Below are 16,437 nucleotides of genomic sequence, written 5' to 3' on the forward strand. Positions count from 1 at the left end.
TGTGGAATTTTTATGCACAACTACCTGACTGTTGAGTTGTTCATGCTGGACAGGTGTACTTTTAAATCCTGTATAGGACAATTAAAGAAATAAGGTCATAACAACTTAAATTCACTTTTCAATTTTGGCAATATAATGCTTCATGCATTCCAGAACTTAGTCGTAACATCCCAATTATACCCCCCCCCCCTGTCAAATCAAACTAAACAGCTGTCTAGAGCCGGCCCTGGAGGCTGGAATAAATCTCAATGCACAATTTAGGTTGTTGTTAACTTACCAAATGTAGCCAAAGTATACACGTTTGAAACTGAACTGCTTCGCGTACTAATCGCCGGCTTTTCCCCTTATACACAGTTTGGATAGAATGAAGCTTTCGTTTCTAGATCATTGGCATGATGTTAATTTAGACTGATCACTTTATTATCCTTAACTATGTTTATTTTAAAGGAAACGTTTCTCCCGCGAACGCCGGTACGTCAGCATTATCAGACGATTGACTCTATAAGCGCCTTTCAAAAAGGTTCAATTTGCGGCTTGATAAGACTTGAAGTAAAGCTGATGCGCAATCGAAACACACGAATAGCTATTAAACGCTTATCACTGCGCAGACAAATTTAATTAAAAAAAAAATTATCATTTATAAAAAAAGAACAGCGATATCTCGAAAAAAAATATTCATAATACTACATTCGTTACAACATAAAACCTTGATAGTTGTTTAGATAGGCCGCCGAAAAAAAGCTAAGCAGAACGATTACCAAAAAGACAAAAAAAAAAGAATATGGTAACAAGAGTATGTTAACTATACAATGGCCTTGTTGCGCACCATTGTCTCTGATGTGTCGGTACTCAGGGTGCAGGATCACGTGACTTTGCTGTGTTCCCAATTAAACGTTAATGGAAGTAAACACACCGGTAAGTGCTGCTCTTCCCCAAATTACTTGTTAAAACAATGTTTCGTAAGAATTTCATCTAGTGAATAAAATACAGATTTTTACGCTGCTTATGGCATTGTGTAATAAATCAGAATTATATTATTTGATATGCATATGTTTTTGTTCAAAAAGTCTATGTATGATGCACGTTTGTGCTTTACGCAACGTGAAATTTTGTCACCGATTTCAGATGTATACAAGGATTTTTTGTTTAAACCTTTAGATACCTTAAGATATCGGCACAAACTGCAAGAAATGCTGTTTTTTATGCGATAACAATTTTTTCTAATGTATTTCATAACTTGAGATATTTGCAAAATTAAAGTGCTTCAAGGTGTGTTTAATTTTGTCCAGCCCGTGTGAAAACCCCAGTTGATAATTACATTTTACATGGGTTTACGACTCGCATGATTAATTTAAATAGTGCACGGGCAGATCACACCAGAGTCATATCTCTGACATATGCAATGTTAACAATTTTAAACTACAACTAAATAGATCATAACTGCAACGCAATAACAAATCCTGGATCCACCCCTAGCCATTTAAGGAAAATTGGCCCGCTCTCCACCTGGCATGTTTTTTTGACAAACCGAACAAAGGTGGTGATGATTATGGCGACGATTATGACGATGGTATTACTGCTGTACATGTGGTGATGCAAATCAGAAAAAAATGCTCAACACAAAAATCTTCTATAATATAAAAAAACAAAACAACGCTTATTTCTTATTTTTGTAATAAAACAACCGATAATTATAAATTAAAATATATTAAAAAAAATAAATAACGAGATTTATGCGAAAAAAAGACGAGTTAAACATTAACAATAATAATCAAGTACAAAGTATACAAATACAGACACAATAGAATACTACATGTACATGATTGATAAACAAATAAACAATAATCGTCATGGATTAATACACGACAGTGGTCAGCACAAATATGTTATTGTACGAACTTCTGTTTTAAAGAAGAACATCAATTAATGTCTTTAAAACGTGAATATTCAAATCAAAATTTCGGATTCAAATATTCAGCTTCTTTTCGAGTATTGGAATATTCGTTCCCATCTAAAAATAACTTTTCTGCTTTTCGTGTTAAGGCGTTATTGAATGTACGTAATTGATTATCAAACATGTGAAATCCTGTGCGTGTATGTTATTATGTTATGCACATGCATACCATTGAAATCCTAAAATAAGACTTTAGCACCGCGTTTATCTTTCGGTTAAAATGTGTGGGTCTTATTGACACGCCACATCTGGTATAACAACGAATGGTTTAGCAGCAGAACTGTTCATATATGCATGTATCTAATATCACATAAAAACGAAACACTAAATTTGCCAAGGTAATCTCTGAAAACGGAGGCTACCAATCAAGCTGCATATCGGCTTTACTCCAGACGTATTTGCCTCCCCTCTTGAAGAACATTTTCTCGTCGAAGCCGCTGAAATTAAGTGCATTATCTACGCCTACGTCGAGCAAAGATCTCGACGGTTCTTTTGCACCCTTCGTACAGTCCAAAAACCGCATCTGTGGAAAAAAAGAAGCGAAACTTACTTAATGAAAACGGGGTTTAATGCATATGCGTAAAGTGTCGTCACATTAAAAAGTGTCGTCTCTTATAAGCATGTACATTTCACTCGGTGTTTCGTTGAGACGCATGTACACTATTTTAATTTTATAACGCGTCATTTGGTTGGTTGTTCTTATAGCCAGCATTGTGTTGGCCAATGATATGGCGTTTTACAACCGAGCATTCGGTCGACAAAAAATGGCAGCAAAGCACAGACATGTAACGAGAAAGTCGAAGTAAATTGAATACAAAAGTTATTAGCCGATCAGGAGATCGGTAAGTTGTTTAATCACGTTGCTTTAAATGTCTTTTAACGAATCCAGTTGCATTAGTTTGCAACTGCATGGAAACATGTATACTCTCGATGAAAACGGTCACGTCCCGTGTTTCACAATCTTTCAGCAATTGGCATATAGTGCGTTTCATATCTTGTGTATATATAATACCTATACGAGGGGTATTTTTTACACTGTGTATTTGTGTCAATATTCGTTGTTGAAAAGTCAAACCATACACAATACGTGTACATTTAACAATCTGGAACCCCTGTGGTAAGCTCGGGGTGGGGCGGGGGTAGGGTCCGGGGAGAAGTTTATGATACTGCTGCCTGTGCGTAAAGGATGTCGGCCTGTACCATATAAGGTTACTCTGTATACATGTACTACAAGTCTATTTAGTAAAAAAACTCGTTTAGGCGAGACGTTTCGTCGTGTGTGGTGTTTAACAATTCACAAGAACAAAAAACGTGTCTCTCGTGTCTCTATGATGTATACAAAAAACTTAACTTACACGGATCAACTTGACTTTTGTTAAACTTACATATTCGTCGAGGATCAGGTACGAATTCTGCATCTGAAACAAAAACATATACATGTAAATATATTAGCAAAAGCCGAAGAGAGTGTAAACTAATGTTAAGGAATAACGTAAAGTAGTGCAACGCTCAACGTTATCAAATATCGTCGGCATCACTGTTAATACGGGCTCTGTAAGCTCGAATCCCAGTCCGACCACATAACTTGTAAGGGGATTTGTATTGAGCAAATTTTACGGTCGCCACCCCCTTCCTCTGATTTAAGGCAGGCAGCTGTCAGTAACTGTTACTCTGGTTGCAGGATCACGTGACTTTGTGGGGATCCCCCTTTCAAATTTAACGGATGTATACATGACGGTAAGAGGTTCTTTATTTCAAATAACTTTTTAAAATTATTTTTCTTTAGAATTTCAACTAAGACAGATTTGTATGCTGCTTATGGCAATGTGAAATAGATCGGAATGCTTATATTTAATAAGCCTGTGTTCTCATTAAAAAAATCCGGTATCCACTGCATTTATTGTAAACGTTTATGCTTTTCGCAATGTAAAGTGTGTCAACGATTTCAGACGTATTACATGATATATCCCTATACCTTAAGATATCGGCACAAACTGCAAGAAAAACTGTCTTGTATGCACTAAAGAATTTTCCAAATGTATTTTTAAAAAACTTGAGATATTTGCAAAAATAAAGTTCTTCACGTTGTGTTTACATTCTGTCAAGCCCATGTGTATACCTGGAAAACCCCGTTGATTCTACACCCTGATACTGGTTAACCACTTAAATCAGCTAATGTGTTCATGAAACGTGTAGGTTTGGGCAGCCGAACGCGGACAGGCGAAAAGACAAATAAAACCAATCAAACAAACACACGCACCTTTTCGTTAGATTCCGGCACCAGGCATTCGACATCCTTGTGCCTTCGGAGAAATTCGTCAAACTCAGCATTGGTGATGACAAAGGATTCTGCCCGTCTCAGTGCATCCGGACCGGTGTTTTCGCCGTCTATCAGGAGGCACTGAAATACCTGGGGAATACGACAACGACATAATTAGTCTTAATTCTATCGCTTAATTACATTTATTGCTAAGATTCAGGACCAATTAACGTTAAGATTCAGCAACAAGTTATGTTAAAGGAGACAGTTAAATATTGTTTTTTCCTAGCAACCCATGTGTAAACAGGAAAAGGTAGCATTAAAAAGGGCATAATTTTTTGTATGTTTTATATTAAGAAGACACCGCATTCCTACTTTCAGAAACCTTACTCGTGACATATGATAAGCAAAGTGAGGCCTGGTTAACATGCATGGTATTTTATACAGTATGTTTATTTTTTCTCAAACTATTGCGCGGAAACCTGGCGCGGAACCTGTGTTCTTTATCTATTTTATGGATGGTGACATAGACCATGACCCCACCCAACTTAAAAACCCAATCTCAAGTGAGGTCTTTAAACGTTATCATTAAATTACAGATGTAATCTACTGGAAATACCTAGGTATGTATTAATTCTAATATCTAGCGGAAATCATATGCCTATTTTCAGATAGATAACATTGATACCTATTTACCTTTTATATAATCGGAAGCACGGTATTGAGATAAGTTTTGTGTAAACATCATAACAACTCAAGTTATCTCACATACGCTACGCTTCTTGAGGTAGTGCTAACAAAAACAATGGAGTGGCATTGGACGAAGTCTAGACACACACATAAATGTTCATAAAATACCCCACTTCGTTATCAAGGTTTTAAGCAGAAAGCCAACTCAAACCACATGTCACCTGTTGCATGTTCTGTGCAAACCTACTGTAGCGTAATGCAGTGGAATTATAACGCACACAACTCGAAGCTTTTAAAGCTCAAACAATTTTCTAATCAACAAGATACCATATTGGTCCGCTTGACAACACGATATTGCGAATTATGCATCCCCGGTAGTCTGGCGTTTACCGTCTCTCTTAATACAAAATGTACCTATCTAAATATACATTTAAACACCAGACGACAGTAGGTCATAAACATGGTAAAATGCGTAAATTTAACAGGGAATGTTCAGATAATTAAACATAAGGCGTAATAAATAAATGTCACTACGCTAAGCTACCTTCCATCTGCACGGGTTCAGCTGCATGATTTCCTCCACCATGTTCTCATCCTTGTTGTGCGTGTTCACAACTGTGTTCAGTTTGAATGCCACCTGCACAAACAGAATTATAAAGAAGTCCGTAAAGATTGGAGATTTTGAAACGTGTTCACAACTGTGTTCAGTTTGAATGCAACCTGCACAAACACAATTATAAAGAAGTCCGTAAAGATTGGAGATTTTGAAACGTGTTAACAACTGTTTTCAGTTTGAATGCCACCTGCAAATACATTATTATAAAGGCGTCCGTAAATATTGGAGAATATGAAACGTTTTAACGACTGTGTTCAGTTTGAATGCCTCCTGCAAATACATCATTATAAAGACGTCCGTAAAGATTGGAGATTTTGAAACGTTTTAGCAACTGTGTTCAGTTTGAATGCCACCTGCACAAACATTCTAATAACGACAAACGCAAAGATTGGAGATTGTGAATGCACATATGTACATAATCGGTTGATAATTTTCTTAATTCTTAAATGTTGAGTAAGAGATGGGCGATGTTTATCTTTCTGTTTTGATAACCTATGCGAAGATTGGAGATTTTTAATTCATATATGCAAGTAATCGGTCCGTAGTCTACGTTCATTACATGTCCGATTATTTTCAGCCAAACTGAGTAAGATATACACGAGTTTAATCTTTCTGTTTTGATAGTCACACTTAATCAAAAGGTGAGGTACATCTTACATTCACTTATAAAATTATTTAAAATAGTGTGTTTTTCGAATAAACAAAATGACGATGCCCTTCACTTTAACTGTATTTATTGAGGTAGCTCTAGCTTCAACATCGTTGGCCTCGATCTCAATAATTTGTATCAAGGGAGGCATCTACTACAGAATTCGATGTCGACAATGTGAAAAGGGTATTGTACCTTACACTCGGCGCAAAGTCTTTAGACTTATCGAATGATTATTTATATACAAATACATGATATTAAAACCAGCGCATTACCATCGTACAGATCCGAGGCTATTAATATCTCTTTGCGAATAAGCAATGAATGATCTTAAAACCAGCGCATGACCAGATAGGAGGCTTGTCCATAAGCGGCGCACAGCCTTTGAACAGATCGGAGCTTACAGAATAACCATGGCTTATCATCTAAAGGGACCTTTCACGTTTTGGTAAAATGACAAAATAAAACCAAATGTTTTCGATTCGCAAATTTATGTTGTAGTTATGATAATTGTGAGGAAACTGTAAAACTGAACATTTAACATGCTCTAAAATATCCATTATAGGCATCTTTTGACATTTTAAAACCTAAACATTATAAAGCGTTGCAACGCGAAACGATTGAATACTCTGGAGAGGTCTGTTGTTGTCATTATATTTTGTTACATAACGAGGATTGCTTATACAAAGTATAAAATACATCACTCATTGTATGAGCACGGATTGCCGATTGGTCTAAGCGCTAGACTTTTACTTCAGGGGTCAGTTGTTTGAGCTCAGTTCAGGGTTACTTTGTTTCTTTCTTTCATTTTATTCTTGTTTTTTACTAGGGCTTTTTAGATCCAATGTTTACATTTATCAATACAAAGCATTTAATGACAAACTTCAACACATGCCAAAATCTGTAAAAAGGCAATTTAACAATTACTTATCGACAGTGAATAGCCTTTATACCAAGGCATAAACTTCGCAGAGATCGGAGGCTTATCTATAAATTATTGATTATAATAAATGCATACCCTTCCTTATAATCGGCGCACATATCCAAAACGTATCAATACATTATTGTTAATCATCTGTACATTCCGTTAAAATCAGTGAACAGTCTTCGTACAGATCGGAGAGATATCGATACATTATTAATTATCACCAGTGTAGAGTACAGCTCACGCAAAACCAACAAAATCCGCGGCTACGCCGCGGACACACTCTTTTGTTTTCGAAATTACTCGGCATCCACAACGAGTATTCCCTCGGCATCATGCCGAGGCACTCCGCGATAATTCGCGGAGTTACGCCGCGTCTGTTTCTGCCTCGGCATATATCCGCGGCATCACGCCGCGTCTTTACACGCGGCGATTTGCCGAAAAAAATACATATGTTTACATCTGCGTGATTGTGTAAACCTTTGGTCAGCTTCTCTGCATACGGAACTTGATACATAATGATTTTGTAGGTCATTATAACCATATCAATGAACCTTACACAGTTTAATCCCGAACATGATCTCGGAAACAAGATTTGCTTTAAACATCGAAAATAACATATTGAGTATCATAAGATTTGCGAAAATCCATATGAGAACCAAACAACTATACATATAGAAAATAAATATAAATACTGTTGACAATTTTAATAAAAACTTATATTCGTTTATATTTAAAAATGATAACTTTCACTTCGTCCCGATTTTCAGAAATGGCCATGTACATGTTGCATCTAAATATAAATTTAATAAACGAAATTATCGGGCAATATATTGAAACATTAAACTCGGCATAAATGTGACTACCAAAATAATGTTGCGACGCAAAACAGTATCATTATTGTGACAATTAAATACACGTGTTAATCTGCTGTTCTCTTAGAAATTGCGCGAAAATAAAGATGACTTGTGTAATATCACGTTATCTGCCTGAAAAGCGTGAGCATTTTCATTGTAATCTAAATAAATCCGTGCAAATAACAAGTTATACAAGCGTATGCGAATGCAAAAGGAAATGCAGTGAGAACCCCGCCTTAAAATATCGAATTTTATACTGGAACATTAGGCGGTTTATCATTTGATTTGTCGGCATTTTTTTATACTGAAACATTAGGCGGTTAATCTTTTGATTTGTCGGCATTTTGTTTCATTTCGGACTCCAGGCAGTTTTCAGATCAAAATCTCAGTGCTTTATTACCCGAACTCGTTAGTTTCTGGACACGTGTGCTACTGAAAATAACCACCGGTTATGGCCCAAACAAGCACAACGTGTCTAGTCTCCCGTGTGTTTTATCCCTAAAAGTTAGATAAGCACGTGCACTATTAACTATTATGTTGGTCAGTACAAAAGGCCTTCTTAAAACCGCCGACTGCGTCTTTGTTTTATTGCGTAATCAAGCACCGATAAACCAATATCCCGTGTATTACAAAAACACACACTTTAGATAAGCACGTGTCGTCTGTCAAAACCATAATTTATCAGTAAACATATCGAAGTAATTCTCGTATATGATCTCGGAAACGGGACTTGCTTTAAACATTTACCATTACGATATTTTTTTTTATAAGATTTGCTTCAAAAAACAAATGAGACCCAATCAAACATACACAGACAAAACAAAATATAAATAATTATGACAAATTGAATGGAAAAAAAAAACGTTGGTTTATTATCGAAAAATCGCTTTTCCTTTCTCCCAATTTTCAGAAAATGACTTATACATGTTGCATAAAATCTAAATATAGATGACGCTGTTTATTGGTCGTTGTAAAAGAATATTAACTTTACACGGCACTTTGTGTGCAATCAGATACAATACAGTAATTGTTGCAATATTGAACGAACTAAAATATGAAAATGATACAGCGTTTTTGACTTTTATTTTATTCAGGAAATGTTGTCTGCGCTACGTAGTTTTGTGTACCAATAAATTCACCCACGCCTATTTTCGCGCGCTTTTTGTTTTAGACAAACACTGGACACGAAAATATCATGGGCTTATACATGTATTTATTTGTGTTACCCTTTTCCCGATTGGACACCTATTTCATCAAATCTTTAATTAGAAACATATGCCGAAATTCCTTTGATATTTTAGAAAAATGTTGGATGTCTGTGTTAATGAGTTTTCTTGAGCACTTTTCTCGTCAGTATTAATCAGAATTTGCATTTGAAAATGGAATATACGGGATTAGCGGGTAATGGATAGAGACGGAAAAAATCGCATGTATGTGGTAATTGAGAATGACAGTCATAAACGCATGTATCGGGGAAACGATAGACTCGGGATTATACGCATCTATCAGGGAAAGGGTTAAGAAACAGTTAATAAAGTTAATTTGGACATTTGGATAATTTGGACAGATAATGCAAAACCTTGTATTATGTAGTGAATTGTTTCGCAACGTAGTAACGCTCCATGTAATAAATTTTATTATGCGAAACTCCATTTCTATCCGAGGTACATGTACATTGTAAATTATAATTAATACGATTGTCCGCCAAATGACTCGACATCATCAACAAATTCCTCGGCATCATGCCGAGGCGTGTCGCGGAGACGAGATGCGGAGTGCCTCGGCGGACAGACGCGGCTACTCGGCGACCAGATAGTCGATTCCGAGTCGACTCCGCGAACACAAGATGGCGTCTGACTCCGCGGATCGCGGAATATGTTTGTTTTGCGTGAGCTGTACTGTATATTACCTTATAATCGGCGGACATTCTTCGCAAAAATCGAAGGGCTTATCAATAAATCGTTCCTTATAAGCGGTATATAACTTTCTCCTCAGAACACAGCCTTTGCAATCATGGAACGGTTGTCACTAGAGCATTTCTTATCAACTGTGAATTGGCTTCTAGATCGAAGGCTTATCGATAAATTAGTGAGTATCATAAGTGCATAACCTTACAATCGGCGCAAAGTCTTTGCACATATCGAATGCTTATCGATAAATTATTGTTTATCATCAGTGTATTACCTTATTCCCTTACATCCCTCATTTGCCTATATAGCAAACAAACAAAAACTCTGTTTTTTGGTACTAGCCGCAGGGACTCGCATACCGGCTGTCCATTTATTATTATACTTAACATAATAACCATCATAAAAACGTCAAACATACATCACATAATACAATCTTTCTAACAGTCGTCATACAGTGACATTCTATGTAAATTTAGTTCAATACATATATCAATTATTCAATTTCATATATAATTTCCATAATATGAAATATTAACACATTATTTTAAAAAATAACATGTATACCGTGCGAGTTCCCAAAGCTGAATGACGAAAACTGACCACGTTTTAACCATGCACGAAAACCTCGTGCTTCTAGAGCGCCTTTAGCGGCAAATTCATACTGAAGGGAAAGTAATTTTCGACTCATTCAATAAATTTCAAACATCGAAAATTATATTAATCAGCGCACAGTCTTCGCATGCTTATCGATAAATTATGGTTTATCATCAGTGTATTACCTTATAATCGGCGCACATACTTCGCATGCTTATCGATAAATTATTGTTTATCATCAGTGTATTACCTTATAATCGGCGCAAAAACTTCGCATGCTTATCGATAAATTATTGTTTATCATCAGTGTATTACCTTATAATCGGCGCACAGTCTTCGCATGCTTATCGATAAATTATTGTTTATCATCAGTGTATTACCTTATAATCAGCGCACAGTCTCCGCACGGATCGAAGGCTAATCAGATGACTTTTCTGTCCTTGCTGTCGACCGATCTTCTCATTTGTATCGGCATCGAAGCTGTCGCACGAAACAGCCAAAATGTCCAAAAACTCACCTGAAGAGATATTTTGAGGGAATTTGATACGAGTCTCGCTCTAGGAAAACGGAGCTTAATGCGTGTGCGTAAAGTGTCGTCCCAGACTAAACTGGATTTGCGCTAAGAAGATACTTCATTGAAACGAAAAATACCACAAAAGCGGAAAGTTTCGTCCCTGATTAGCCTGTGTGGACTACATTTAGCCTGTGTGGACTAAATTAACCCACGTTTTCCTAGAGCAAGGCTCATATTAACCCTTTGCATGCTGGGAAATTTTTCGTCTGCTAAAATGTTGTCTGCTGAATTTCTAAAATAAGCATTTTCTTCGATTTTTTTTCAAATAATACTATCAGAATAGCAAACAGTTTTGATCCTTATGAGACGCCACATTATTTGGCGTATCATCTGGATCCAAACTGTTTGCAAATGCCTTCAAAATTCGGTTCCAGCACTGAAAGAGTTAAGGACAGCTTTTAGAAGCGTTCTAACAGACTACTTCATAAAACGTTCAAATTAAAGAAAAAGGTGTCACTTATCTGTTCCCACAAACTTTTTCTCAAGTTCTTTTGCCTTACTTTTACGACATATTTTTTGTGAACTAGACTAAGATATAGCTCACATAATGGTGACGCGTTCAAAATTACTCTAATGGCAAATTCGTGTTTTGCAAAAAAGAAAAAAAATGTTTCCACTAACATCGACACAATTTTGGGGTAGGTAGCCTATCGGTCGGCTGAACATGTTTTCTTCGTTTACGTTCTAAATAATTCCCAGTTTAATAAGAATATACATAGACTTGCAGAAATCATCGCTATTTAACACTATTTTGTATTTTTAATAGTCTTAAGTTAGTTAGCTTCAGTTAATTTCAAGTTAATTTAGTTAATATGATCATATAAAGTAAACTTGATCGCAAAATTTAAAGTTATTTACCCGGTAGGAAATTAAGCAAAAATGACCGAAGTCTCAACCTGGTTTAGGACAGGAAAATTACGGGTCGGCACGTGATAAGTAGGGTTGGTTGGGTAAGAAATTACGGGTCGGCACGTGATAAGTAGGGTCGGTTGGGTAAGAAATTACGGGTCGGCACGTGATAAGTAGGGTCGGTTGGGTAAGAAATTACGGGTCGGCACGTGATAAGTAGGGTCGGTTGGGTAAGAAATTACGGGTCGGCACGTGATAAGTAGGGTCGGTTGGGTAAGAAATTACGGGTCGGCACGTGATAAGTAGGGTCGGTTGGGTAAGAAATAATGGGTCGGCACGTGATAAGAAGGGTCGGTTGGGTAAGAAATTACGGGTCGGCTAGTGATAAGTAGGGTCGGTTGGGTAAGAAAATACGGGTCGGCACGTGATAAGTAGGGTCGGTTGGGTTAGCGGAAACCAACAACTTGTTTATGCATTAAGGCTTACATTGCGATAAGGCCTACTATCGGAATGGTATGAATTACTATTGTTTGGCCTTGGGTTGTTTACAAATCCGATATGGATACTACTGAATGATAAACCGTTATTGTTTACATGTTGTTAAAGCATGTCAAGACGGCGTGCTTCGAGTTATTTGTAAAGTACGTTAAATAGGCCATTACTTTAAGTGTACCAAAGTTTCCATGCCCGGAATACGATCTACCGTCAAGGTCATCGTGGTTACACGTTAAACATTATAGCTCCGCTAAAATGGTTGTAAGAAGCGATATTATTAAACCGCTTTTATAATAAAATTTCAAAAACTTTTAAGAATAAACCTTAGTCTGTTCTTTTTATCGTTCACATGGTTAAGAATATTGTGTTTGTATACGAACAATATAAATCAAGTGCAATTTTTACTGCATATTCCATGATCGCTAAATATTCTATTTTTATTTAAAAAAATATTTTTGTTTAATAAATAATTGATCTAGTGTGATATGTTATGAGATGTTATGATTTCAAATGGCGTATTTTTACCGCACTTAATTGATTCATTTAAGGTTAAGAGCATGAAACAATTATGTACATTAATATGGGGACGATCGCAAAGTATTAAATACAATGTCGAAGGAATATTCCACATTTACAAAAAATACATAAATAGGTATCATCATTTTGAAAGCATACGCGTCAACGTAACAAAATTCCCAGTATGCCTATTTGGTTCTCTGAAAAGACAAGAAGTAAAGAGATAACTATTTTCAGAAAATGTTTTTTAACATCGTGACGAGCATAAACAATCAACCAGAATATCAAATTTACTTGTTTTCAAAAAAATGATATGAATACGTATTGTTCTTGCCCGAATGATTTCTGCTTATTTTTCAAGAGACACATTAATAATCCATGCTATTCATTATTTGAAATAAGCGAAGCTGATACGTTGACGACCTCATTGAAACAACTAAGGACATAATCTTGAATGAAACCAAATCATGCGAATGAAACCACAACAAGCGATTAAATTTAAATATATAGATATATAATGATTTGCAAAATGTTATAAATGTAATACAATCGTTGAATTTGCTTGCCATGATGATAAGTTAAGTAATATTAAACATTGATAACGCTATTTCAAGACTGCTGATAAAATGTAGGTTACAGGTGGGCTAAACACACACTATGTAGATATCATATAACTAACAAGATATGTGTTTGTCAGAACCACATGCTCCCTACTGCGCCGCTTTGAAGTCATATATTTGACCCTTGACTTTGAAGGATGACCTTGACCTTTCACCACTCAAAATGTACAGCTCCATGAGATACACATGAATGCAAAATATCAAGTTTCTATCTTCAATAATGCAAAAGTTATTGCAAAACTGTAACCTTGTTATTGCAAAATTTTAACCAAGGTTAAAGTTTTGGGACACACACATACAACGACAGACAGACAGACAGGCCAAAAAACAATATACCCCCTCTTCTTCAAAGAATAGGACATACAAACTAAAACTAAATGTAGCAACAACACTGACATATGGCCCGTATTAGATAACACGTTTATATATGACGAACTGCGAGTCACATTATCTTGACGCGATGAGTAAAATTGATTTACGTAATCACATGTGCAAGTACGTAGTGTGTATTGCACATCTTCGCTTCATTGTGATGATGTATTTGAAGAATGAATTCAAACGCTAAAAATATGGAAGTCGTATTGGTAGTAAGCTCCATAATCAATCAACATTGTATGCGGGGCGACCGACCAACAGAGAGATTATATGAGCCGCGTTCTGGGAAAACTGGGCTTAATGCATGTGCGTAAAGTGTCGTCCCAGATTATCACGTGAAGTCTGCACAGACTAATCGTGTATGACAATTTTCGCTTGTATTGTATTATTCGTGTACAATATGTCCCTTCTTCTTAGCGAACATCCAGTTTAGGCGGAAATAGTCGTCGCTGATAAGCCTGTGCGGACTACACAGGCTAATCCGGAACGACGCTTTACGCACATGCATTAAGCCAGGTTTTCCCAAGAACGCGGCTCATGAGGGCGTATGATAGCACTCACCGTACTGCTCGAACCACCGCTCCGAGACGAGACTTCCGTTACTGACGATGCTGACGCTCTCGACGCCCAGCGTCTGTTTGCAGAACTTGACCAGCTCCCCGACGAACGCTCCCTTCTTCACTATAAACGGTTCGCCACCGGAGAAGTTGATTTTGTTCATGCCTGAAACAATGAAAACAAACAGGGTCTGGTTGCCATAAACTATAATGGATCAAGTCATTTGTGTGATTTAAAATGTTAAGCATTTGGTGTATGTGTTAATTGTGAATAAATGTGTAAGCTCGAATAGTTTGATAGTAAGATTGATCTTAAAATTAAGCTTGTTTGGGTCTGAAGTTAACGGTGTTAAGTTTTGAGCAACCGGTCTCAGAATTACCTGATTGTGATTTGAAACTTCGTTTATATGCATTTTTACACACATATATATACATATATATACGAGCCTCGCTCTGTGAAAAGGGGGTTTAATGATTGTGCGTAAAGTGCTGTCCCAGATTAGAATGTGCAACTTGCACAGGCTTATCAGGGACGACACTTTTCGCTTTTATCGTATTTTTCGTTTCAATGTCAACCCTTCCATTTTAGGCGGTAAGTGTCGTCCCTGATTAGACTGTGCATTTCGCACTGCACAGGCTATTCTGGGACGACACTTTACGCATATGCATTAACCCCCTTTTCACAGAGCGAGGCTTATGTATTTTTTTGATGATTCATTAAATCCGGTTGAATGGTGAGATGTATACATACGAGATTTTCGAAGTTTAAATCTCAACAAACAAACACGCATTGAGGTAATATTCTCACAACCATAAAGTAACAAATAAAAGAAAACATCATACATACATAACGAATGCACTCTTCAAATATGAGTCCGGTCGATTTTAATGAATTCAATAATTTACTTCCTTTGTATTTTATGAAATTTTAGATACTCCAAATAAATCTCAGTGTCTTAAAGATTATATTTTCTTAACTCAACAGAAGATAGCTGTATGTTCTTAAACAAGTCATTTTTGATGACGAATCGCGTGAAACAACTATTTTAATAGAACCTCAATCTGGGAAAACTGGGCTCAGCTTTAAGTGTTATTCCAAATTAGCCTGTGCAGTCCGTACAGGCTAATCCGGGACGAAACGTTTCGTTTGAATGGATTTTTGTTTAGAAGAGACTTTCTTCAAACGAACAATTCAGTAAACGCTGAAAAAGTCGTCCCTGAATAGCCTATGTGTATTGCAAAGGCTAATCTGGGATGACTCTACGCACATGCGTTAAGCCCAGTTTTCGCAGAACGCAGCTCATATCATAGTATATTGATCGACCACTCACCCGCATTTTTCAAGAGTTCTAGCCCTCTCTTCGCATCGTCAAGTGGTAAAACAAACGATGTTTTCGCAGTGTGAAAACAAAATCCGCACTTGTAGTTGCATTTCCGCGTGAAATGATAATTCACACTAAGTGGTACTACGTTTTCGGCGTATTCATCCGACGGCATGACAGTCGGCATTCTCGTCGGCAGTTTCTCCGCCGGCAGTTCGCATTTTAGCGAATTTATTCCACCGCAGCACGTGTTTTCCGTGGCACACAGATTATTATTAGGTTCTTTCAGTTTGTTATATAGCCGAAAGCGATTAATCGCAAGCATTAACGCAAAAAGCGCCGCGCAGAGTATGCAAGCGGTAGCTGCAAATAACTCCATCATAGTAAATGTTAAATAAATTTCGATGCAATGCTAGATGTATAGTATTTTCTGAAAAGCAATATTTCGCGCAACAGACCTGTTTCGGCGGCTGAAAATATACGCTAGAATGAAATCTCCCGCGTTTAATGCGACCTTGAGCTTTTCAGAAAACGTATCGAAATTCCCGACGAACATTCCGGTCTACTTTCGTTTCCCTATATCGACATATAAACGAATGGAGTTACAATCTATTCATAGCACGTGCTATAAGCGCCTTCGATTGACAAATCGGGCCTGTTTGTACAGTGCCAAT

At 36.8% G+C, this 16,437-nt stretch overlaps 1 protein-coding gene across 3 annotated transcripts in view; it reads right to left on the bottom strand.

Moving 5' to 3' along the window:
- Positions 1-1,828: 1,828 nt before the first annotated feature.
- The window catches only part of LOC127856506 (radical S-adenosyl methionine domain-containing protein 2-like), a 157,147-nt gene continuing 142,538 nt past the window's right edge, over positions 1,829-16,437 (bottom strand). Inside the window, exons 1-7 of one of the 3 annotated variants that reach the window (XM_052392780.1) lie at positions 15,773-16,138; positions 14,446-14,607; positions 10,836-10,972; positions 5,449-5,541; positions 4,215-4,364; positions 3,340-3,372; positions 1,832-2,477 (exon numbers count right to left, since the gene is read on the bottom strand). In XM_052392780.1, the coding sequence (XP_052248740.1) occupies positions 2,313-2,477; positions 3,340-3,372; positions 4,215-4,364; positions 5,449-5,541; positions 10,836-10,972; positions 14,446-14,607; positions 15,773-16,088 (1,056 nt within the window). In that variant the 5' untranslated portion in view covers positions 16,089-16,138 and the 3' untranslated portion in view covers positions 1,832-2,312. Of the gene's footprint in view, positions 2,478-3,339; positions 3,373-4,214; positions 4,365-5,448; positions 5,542-10,835; positions 10,973-14,445; positions 14,608-15,772; positions 16,139-16,437 lie in introns of those variants that run through there. The other 2 variants (XM_052392779.1, XM_052392778.1) reach the window with 2 other exon arrangements.

The sequence above is a fragment of the Dreissena polymorpha genome, chromosome 13, assembly GCF_020536995.1.
Source record: "Dreissena polymorpha isolate Duluth1 chromosome 13, UMN_Dpol_1.0, whole genome shotgun sequence".
NCBI classification, from domain to species: domain Eukaryota; kingdom Metazoa; phylum Mollusca; class Bivalvia; order Myida; family Dreissenidae; genus Dreissena; species Dreissena polymorpha.